The sequence below is a fragment of the Ruditapes philippinarum genome, unplaced genomic scaffold (genome assembly GCF_026571515.1).
Source record: "Ruditapes philippinarum isolate M1 unplaced genomic scaffold, ASM2657151v2 ctg848_1_1_1_1, whole genome shotgun sequence".
In the NCBI taxonomy this organism is placed as follows: domain Eukaryota; kingdom Metazoa; phylum Mollusca; class Bivalvia; order Venerida; family Veneridae; genus Ruditapes; species Ruditapes philippinarum.
Window position 1 is genome coordinate 196,809 of NW_026860662.1, and position 10,349 is coordinate 207,157.

Below are 10,349 nucleotides of genomic sequence, written 5' to 3' on the forward strand. Positions count from 1 at the left end.
TCAAAGAAAAGAAAGTGAGATAATTAATTTCAACAATTCTATAAATGGAAGTATGGTGGATGATAATGGACATGGTGATGATAGTAATATAAGTGATGTTGAAAATGAACATAGTGACGATGATATTCTGTATTCTACACTGGACGAGTTAAAGTTTGACTATAGTGGAACTTTTATAGAAGTTGGACAACCAAATGAGTGTTTTCAAGACAATGATTTAGTGTTAAATGATAGTGACAATTTGAAACTTAATTCAGAGAAAAAGAGAACAACAAGTGAATGATACTGAAAAGCCAAACGGTAATACAAAAGAAAGACAGACACTAATAACAAAAGTGAAAGATGGAAGTGATATAGCAGAAAACAAAACATTGTATGATGAAAGTGATGATACAAGAGAAAGAACTGGAGGAAATAATTCAACAGTAACATATCAAACAAAGAGCTGTTGAGGAAAACTTAAACTAAATAAAATATTGAAGGAAGAGAAAAGAAGAGATGAAGAAAGGAAAAGACTTGAAACATTAAGAATAAAGAAAGAGATACAAAGGAGAAAGGATCTGAGATTGAGAAAGTTGAAAGAAGAGAAAGATAGGTTAGAAAGTGAATTGAATAAACAAGAGAACTCATTAGATATGTTAGTGAAAGAGCCTTTACGTGAAAGAAAGATGAAGTTTGAAAATGAAAGGGAAAGTTTAAGAAAGACAGACAGAGAAAAGATAAAAGATAGAGAGAATGAACGCTGTATGAAAAGCAATGAACACGTGAAAAATAAGTTATTAAATCCTTCAATTCCCTTTTTGACAGAAAACACATTTGAAGAGTGGAAATTAGAGGTTGAAGTGATTATTGATTCTGATATGTATGATGAAAATGTGTTAAGACAAGCAGTGAGAAATTCTCTTCGTGGTCAAACAAGAAAAATATTATTAACAATACCACCTTCAACTTCAACAAGGGAAATAATCAGCAAATTAGAAAATGTTTATGGAAATGTACGATCAGGTGAATCCGTTCTGTCTGAATTTTATATGGCAAAACAAAGAAGTGAGGAAGGAATAACAGAATGGGGAATAAGATTAGAAACTATTGTACAGAAAGCTATTGAGAAAGGACATGTAAGCGAGAGTCAAAAAGATGAAATGTTAAAGACAAGATTTTGGAGACAGTTAAAGAGTGAACAGTTGAAGAATGCTACCAGAATGTACTTTGAGACTGCTAAGTCATTTGAAGAATTAAGAAAGAAAGTGAGATTGGAAGAATACGAAATGTTAGGTGAAGAATACAGCATAGAAGGGAAAGAACGAGTGGTAGATAGACAGATAGAGACAGTAGTCGGAGGAAAAATTTTGAAAGATTTGGCTCATAGAATGACTCAGTTAGAAGATGAAATGAAGAAGAGGAGAGAAGAAGATTACAAAGAGAAGAATAAGTATAATGACATGCAAAGAACCGATAGAGGGAGGAGAAGATATGATGGAGAGAGACAAGGATATAGATCGAATAGAGAATATAGAATAGATAGAAGAGATACATATAGAGACAATTATGACTACAGAAATAGGAGGAGATATGATCAGAGTGATAGAAGAAATGATAACAGAATTTACAAGGAGTACAACAGAGATGGAGGAGAAGCTGAATATAGAGATTACCGAGAGAGAAGAGATAAATATGAGAATAGATACAGATTTGATAGAGACAGAAGACAATACCATGAAAGAGACATATATAATACAAATGAAAGACAGTCACGTTATAGTGGAGATAATGACAGAAGAGAATATAGATATACGAAAGACTACAGATATTATAGACAGGATGATAAGAAAAACATAGAAGAACAGAGACAAAGAGTCACTGATAATAAAGGAAGAGAATGGAGAGACAGAGATCGTGAAAGGACAGATACACAATATTACAGAGAAAAAGAAGAAACACAAAGAAAAACAGAGAGTAATACAAATGAAAAGAGAATGGATTTAAACTCGAAGGCGTCTCTGTCGGGGGGCAGATAGGAGGCATGGTAGATGACAAAAGCCCCAAGAAAACGACATTATATGATAGGATAGTTGGGAACAACAATGTTGGAGATATCAATATAGAGGGAAAAACAGCCAAAGGATTAATAGACACTGGCTCCATGGTTACAACAATGTCTATAGATTTTTACAATTCCTTATCAAACAAACCAACACTTCATTCCTTAGATCAATTCAACCTACAAGTAAATGCTGCAAATGGAGAAATAGTGCCATATTTGGGTTATATAGAAGCCAGAATAAAAGTACCATTCATAAAAGATAAAAGTTTTGATGTCCCAGTGCTCATTGTACCAATGCCAGAAAATAACTTAACATTACCAGTTATTATTGGAACAAACTTCATTCGTATGTGTGGTTCTGAAATAGGAAACAAACAGCATACAGATCTTCCTGAAGCATGGAATATGGCTATTGACAGTTTAATAGATGATTCGGTTGGTATACGAGGCTTGTCCAAAAAATTCGTGCACTGTAGTTATTGTCGCAAGAGTAATTGATAAAAAGGCTTGAATTATATATCACTTGAAGGGGAAATTTATATCTAATAAGAAAACAAAAGAAAAGGTTGTGTACCCGGCATGTCGAGAAAACGAATCACCATACAGTAACCTTGGTAACGTAATACCGGCGCCCGACAAAATATTGGGTTAGTTTATTACTTTGATGCATCACAATATCCTTTAAACACTATATATAAACGTCAAAATTCAGGGAAAAGTATGTGTACGTATTTCCATCGTCACTAGAAAAATATGACGTCATTTTTCTTATTGTAACGCTCGTAAACAAATATTTCCGTGTTGTCGTCAATACTGTCATTACGTGAAAATGTCAGTCGCTTAACGTCTGGAAATACGAACGATCATTAAATTTTGCGCAAGTTTGGTAAAATACCGATAGATACTTACAAAGAACTTAAAAAGGCAAGCGGGACAGTTCAGTGTCATGAAGGCTGGTTTTTAAATGGCAATAACGCTTTGAAGAAGTCGGTTTATATGATTACAACCGGTCAGGCAGACGTCCGCCTGTAAGGCCGGCGCATGTGACAAGGGTTGTCAGATATATTCATGCACTGGTGGAAAATGTTACATGTACGTTGCTTAAGAACAATAAAAACTACAAAATACTTTGCATCAATCATTCCTCTATTGACAGTAAAACAAATTATGACATAAAAAGCAAATGCCACTTTACAAGCAACAAAAAATTAATACAATCACAGTAATGAACTAACTCAATTTTTTGTCGTGCGTCGGTATTTCGTGACTAAGGTTACTGTATGACAATTCATTTTCACAACATACCAGTTACATGGCTTTATCTTTTGTTTTCTTGTTTGAGATAGATTTCCCCTTCAAGTGATATATAATTCATATTGTTTTATCAATAACCCTCACGACAATAACTGCAGTGCACGAATTTTTTGGACAACCCTCGTAGTTAAATCAACCAAACGATACACTTTACAACCATACGAATCCAAAACTATCACTGGTATAGAAAGAAAATCAAGGAATCAGGAATCAGCTGTTACTGAATCTTGTTCAGAATATAATTGTTCCGCGAGAGTGAGCGTTTGTCCTCGTGTAGTAACATTGGCAAAACCTGGAAAGTCAGCTAGAATACCTGTTCGTTTTTTCAACTTATCTGCAAAGCCGATATCTATTTGAGAAAAATCCAACTTATGTCAACTTCATGAAGTAAAAGTGTTACGCGAAGCTCCAATGTTTGACAAACAACAAACAAATAAGGATCAAGTTACAGACAATCAACACGTTGTCAATGAAGAGGATAATAAGGAGCAATTTGGAGTGAAACTAGAAGACACTAAATTATCAGAAGAAGAAAAGAGTACAGTGTACAAAATGTTTACAAAATGGCAGCATATTTTTTCAAAAGGTCCAACAGATTTAGGAAATACTGATCTTATAGAACATGAAAGTCATTTATCAGACGAGAAGCCATTCAAACAATCTCATAGAAATATACCACCTGCTCTACTTAAAGAAGTCCGTGAACATCTAAAGGAAATGATTGAGTGTGGCGCAATCAGACCATCAAACTCCTTATTCATCCAACGTAGTTATCGTTAGAAAGAAAGATGGTACAATTCGTTTCTGTGTGGATTACCGTAAATTAAATGAACGTACAATCAAAGATGCCTATGCTATCCCCAGAATAGAAAATACTCTTCATCTTCTCTCTGGATCCAAATACTTTTCAAAACTCGATCTTAAGCAGGTTACTGGCAAGTTTCTGTAAAAGAAGAAGACAAACCAAAGACAGCCTTTTCAGTAGCATCACTAGGATTTTACGAATGTAACCGGATGCCTTTTGGACTAACAAATGCACCGCAACTTTTCAAAGACTCATGGAGAGATGTATGGGCGACCTCAACTTATGAGACTGTTTGATTTATCTGGACGACATCATCATTTTTTTCAACAAATTTTCAAGAACATATAGAACATCTCGAAGCTGTTTTCAGTCGTCTTGCTCAGAATAGTCTAAAATTAAAACCAAGTAAATGCGAGTTCTTGAAATCATCTGTTACTAACCTTGGACATGTCGTTTCAGAGGAAGGAATACATGCAGATCCTGAAAAGATAGAAGCTGTTAAATCATGGCCAGTACCTAAAACTACAAAAGAAGTCAGACAATTCTTTGGATTTACTGGCTACTACAGAAGATTAATAAGAGGATATGCTTCAGTTGTTCGACCTTTAAATGATCTTTTAATTGGTTATTCAACCAACAAGAAACAAAAATCATCAAAAGAAAAGAGTACCTTTTACATGGAAAGAAGAAACAACAGAAAGCGTTTGATACAATTATTTCCAAATTAACAAATCCACCAGTGCTAGCTTATGCAAACTATCAACTTCCGTTTATTGTTCACACAGATGCCTCATCAACAGGACTCGGCTCTGTACTATATCAAAGACAAGGTGGAATAGATAGAGTTATAGCCTACGCTAGTAGAAGCCTCAAACCATCTGAAAAACACTATCCAGCACATAAACTAGAATTTTTTGGCGCTAAAATGGGATGTTTCTGAAAAATTCAACGACTACCTTTATGGCAATAAATTCGAAGGTCTTACTGACAACAACCCTATTACTTACGTTCAGACTGCAGCAAAACTAGACGCTACAGGGCACCGTTGGCTGGCTGCATTATCAGGAAATGATTACACAATTAAATACAGAAGTGGAAAACAAAATGCAGATGCAGATGGTTTATCTAGACAATACCAAAGCAATACTGAAGAATACAATTCTACAATAGATAAAGAAACTATAAACGCACTTACCTTTTCTGCAAATGTCAACACCAAACAAGCTCCTTTCGTCTTTAGCATACTTACCCCTGAAAACTTACCTGAAGTTGAATCCTCATCTACAGAACTTCCTCCGGAAGATTTAGTTGAGTCCGAATCTCTTTGTTCTAAAGACTGGAAAAAATCACAAAACGACGACAACATCATATCGCAAGTATATCAACACCTAAAAGAAGGAACAAGGCCTTCCGCTAAGCGAACCTCGTCAATGAATTCTGGTGTTTTGAAATACTTACGTGACGGGGAAAAATTAGTACTCAGAGACAATGTTGTATATCGTCAAGGAACGTACGGAAATGATACCTACCTTCAATTACTTTTACCAGCAAACATCCGAGAAGATATATTTCAAACACTTCATGACGACTTAGGTCACCAGGGCAGAGATCGAACAATATCACTTTTCAGACAACGATTTTATTGGCCAGGCATGGATACGTGGATAGAAGAAAAAGTAAAACAATGTCCCAGATGTATTAGAAGAAAAACATTACCCGCAACAGCTTCATTAGTTACTATAAATTCTACAACTCCAATGGAAATTCTTTGTGTTGACTTCCTTAGTCTAGAAAAATCAAAAGGTGGATTTGAAAACATTTTAGTCGTTACGGACCATTTTACTAGATATTCTCAAGCATATCCAACTTAAAATCAAACAGCTAAAACAACCGCAAAAGTTCTTTTTGACCAATTTATTGAACATTATGGCTTCCCATCAAGAATACACAGTGACCAGGGCGCAAATTTCGAATCTTCACTTATTAAAGATCTTTGTCAATTAGCAGGTATTGGAAAATGTCATACCACACCGTACCACCCAATCGGCAATGGAAAGGCAGAACGTTTTAATTCAACATTACAAAAAATGCTAGGAACCCTGGAAAATAATGAAAAATCAGACTGGAAATCACAAGTCGCCCCACTCGTACATGCATACAATGTCCCCATTCATACTAGCACTGGATATTCCCCATACTTTATAATGTTTGGTAGACATCCAATATAAGCAATAGATGCATTTCTAGGATTACCAACAGATGAAAACAACAACATCACACAAACTGAAAACGTTAGAAAACTCAAAGAACGTCTATCTATTGCTTATAAAAAAGCCGAAGACAATGCGAAACATTCAGCTGATAAATATAAAACAAGATATGATATCAGAGCAAAAGCCGCTACAATAAATAAAGGTGACCTAGTTTTAGTTCGAAATGTAAAGCTTCGTGGAAAAAATAAATTAGCCGACAAATGGGAAGATACCCCTTACTTTGTTATGGAGCAGCCAAATCAAAACATACCTGTTTTTTTTTTGAAAAGATAGTCCAAGATCAAACAAGACACGGACATTACATAGGAATTTACTTCTTCTACCGTAAAGTAAAAAGGTGAAAGACCCTTACCTGGAAACAAAACACAACAACGAAGATCCTGAAATAGAAAGAAATATAACTTACCTTGAACCTGAAATGAAATTTGATACAAGTGCATCCTTTAAAAAATACTTACCTTGAAAATCAACAAGGAAAAGATTCTCGTCCTGATAACGTTCTAGAAAATACAAGTGACTAATATATTATTCCGGCCAGAAGATGCAAACCAAATAATAAAAATAAATGTTTAACATCAGCTGATGATAAAGCTTTTATAGGCCGACCAATAAGAACTAGAATAACCCCAAGATGGCAACGGTCAGGTGACTGGATATTGGACCACAAATGTACATAGTGTAAATAATTACATCTGAAAAAGAATGAGAGGTTTTCGTGACATAAATTGTGTGACAATGATAGATGAAAATTTATAATATATTGTAGAAGATTATTGACATTCGTATTGAGAATTGTAAACGAGATGATTATGTGAATACACATGCAAGAGGAAACTTATGTCATGTTGATTTACACATCATAACTATTACATAATTTAAGCCCCATATACATTTCTCCTCAAACATTTTACACTATTCACAAATACTCACTTATTATCTGATGAGAATATACTATATACTATATATATAAATTTATACATGAGTGTTATTTTTCTTATTATATTATATTATTGTTTTTAAAAATAATTTGTTGTTTTTATTAATGCAAAATGCTATAATTCATTTCGCGTATTAAATGTCGGGACGCCATTTCCGAAGCAGGGGGAGTATGTCGTAGGGTAAAAATATGATAAATGTTTTCCGTTGTTTTTGTTTATTTGTAAATCATGACCCGACTTGTACTCCGTAGTTTTTTCCCCGATATTTTCAATAACTAATCTTTGATCTGTTTATACACGTGACACTTTTCAACCAATCATAATTTACTTTTCTAGTCAAACCCGTTTTTCAAATTGTATACGCCTTTTATAGTGCAAGTAAATTTTTAAAAATACCAAATATCTCTGGATATATTAAATATTTATTCAGGTAATTAAGATTTTTGTACTTTATAAACATATCTCTAAATATATTGTAAATCTTAAGTTTGATAATTATATAATGTTATACCATTAACGAAATCAATTTTGTGTTTTGTTAGCGGACTGTAACGCGCCATCACACATAAATGTATATTGTTTCGTTTGTTTACATTTTTTGACGGCTGTCATCTGTCAAATGATTATTCTATATGTTATGTTTGTATAATGTTATTTTTTTATATTTTCAGATTTGTTTTAATCTTTATCATATTTATTGATAAAGTAATTATATTATACCCCAATTAAAAACTTTATGAAATAGTTTTGTCATTACTCAAACCTACAAACCTTATACGGAATCTGTGAGGCCGGTGACAAAATCCAAATTTTATTCATCAAGAACACATTACTCATCAAGCATAGTAAATATATAAATATATAAATGATAGGTGTGAACATATGTACTGATACTGACAACATTTCGAGTTATGTCATAGATACGAATGTTTGTATAATACTGTTTATCTGATGGTATAAGATATTTAAGTTATCAATCATTCATTTAACGTCGGCCTTGCCAACGATCTATCCATAAGGAACTTTCAACATCTACAGTTATTTCATCATTTAGCTGTGAATCATTTAATATCTTCATATGAATGTCTAATTATTACATAATTATTTCAAGCGTCACCTTTAAAAAAACTCAGAAAAAACCATCAACATAACGACACAAGACTTTTCAGCTACAGTCGGTCCTTTCCCTTCTTTTAGCTATTTTGATAGGTTTTTTTAATTAAAACATCTAACAAACGTCTTAAATTAACCTATGCTTTAAAAGAGACGTTAGATATATGACACGGTAAACAATATATGATTTTTATACACGATTTGAATTTTTGTTTTGTTCACAGTTATCAAAAGTGTACACAAGTTGGCTATATAGTAATTGCCAAACTTTATTTTACTGAAAATTTCTCTTAGCAGATGAAGGTAAGTGGACTAAGATATATAACGTTTATTGTACGAATAATTAACCTGGTGATTCATTATTACAATTAAACAACATTATCAAAGAAACATAACTTATTACTATTTGTGTTCATAGAACGGGTTATTAACATATACTTGTTAATTGTTTCTAATTTCGGGTAATATCAAAATAAACGTGAAGCCAATTGCATCGTCATCATGCTAACACCAAACATGATGATGGGTAAAAGCTATTCTGCACTCTTCCTTTAAGCAATTGTATTTGTATGTGCTCTTTTGTAGACATATCTACGTTTTGGAATGAATGATGAATTGTAAAATCCTTGCATAGTTTATCTTATGAAGATTTAAAAACTTATTAGCAATAAATTATTATTAGTCATGATCAAAATAAACTATTTCGTCTCTGTAACTGTCCAGATTCTTGATTATTGTGTTTTATTTGTCTCGACATACTACCAGTAAAATATCCATTCGGATTTTCAAGAAGTATTTAAAAAGATAAAACTATGATGATTTTTATATGTGTATGTGCCAGTAATACATATATCGTATTATTTCATTCAACTTTAATTTTACTCTCTTTGCAACTTATGTCCCCGCTTAAAAAAATGACTCGGCTTGATTTCCTATACATCTATTGAAAGACACGCAGATTTTGGCACCAATTATATTCAAGGGATCTTGAACAATAAAAGTATTATAATCACAAATCCGGAATAATAACACGACTTTGACCAGCTACGTGACATATTTGTCTTGCTATTTTATTAATTCTTAAGGTTGATTTACGATTAGTTTGTTCATGCCAAGACCGGAACAAAAGAAACAAATCAACTAACCCTAACCTTCGAGATGTGAGCTTTTTACGACCTATTCTGTAATGTTCCACGACGATTTCATTCAAAAGAATTTGGATGAAACAATGTGTATAGTAATTGGGATTTGATGAGCTTCAGAAAGAATCATCTAAACGTGATAGCTTCATATCACAACTCAGTCAACAAGTTGTTGTGCTTTCTCTAGTAGCTTATGAAAATCTGGAAACAAAGTGATCCCTCGGAAGCATTAATCACAACAAAATTACATAAGAATTGCAGACTCGGTTTGATTGAGTCTGTACATGAGGGATAATGAATGAGTGCAACATCCCTCACGCCCCCTAGCACCGGCTTGAGCGGTACTCAATTCTCAACACTTAATAGTGCTGGTATCAAATGATCCCGAAGGACCAGAAAAAATATAACAACACTGAAGTGAAGTACGGGGCAACTTTTTACAGCTGCCACACAGCACTTGACACCTGCTGACTCAAACTCAAACTTAATCGTAAAACTTATGACTCAAACTTAATCGTAAACAGAACGCTAGACTTATCACTTTATTTCAGTGGTTCTGATTTGTTCAAAATTATCAGAAAATGGTTAATGCCATATTGATAATGTCTTTAAGAATCAATAGTGCTACAAAAGGGAATTCTCTATTCTTCCAATTCTATACTTTCTGCTTTTGCATTGCCTTTTACAAAGGCATTATATCTATGCACAAAAAAATGTGTA

The 10,349-nt window shown here is 33.4% G+C and overlaps 1 protein-coding gene across 1 annotated transcript; it reads left to right on the top strand.

The window, feature by feature from the left end:
- The first annotated feature begins 342 nt into the window (after positions 1–342).
- Positions 343–2,018, top strand: LOC132712945 (trichohyalin-like). Its single transcript, XM_060695384.1, has 2 exons — positions 343–348; positions 483–2,018. The coding sequence occupies exons 1-2, from the start codon at positions 343–345 to the stop codon at positions 2,016–2,018; spliced, it is 1,542 nt and encodes a 513-aa protein (XP_060551367.1).
- The last annotated feature ends 8,331 nt before the right edge of the window (positions 2,019–10,349 follow it).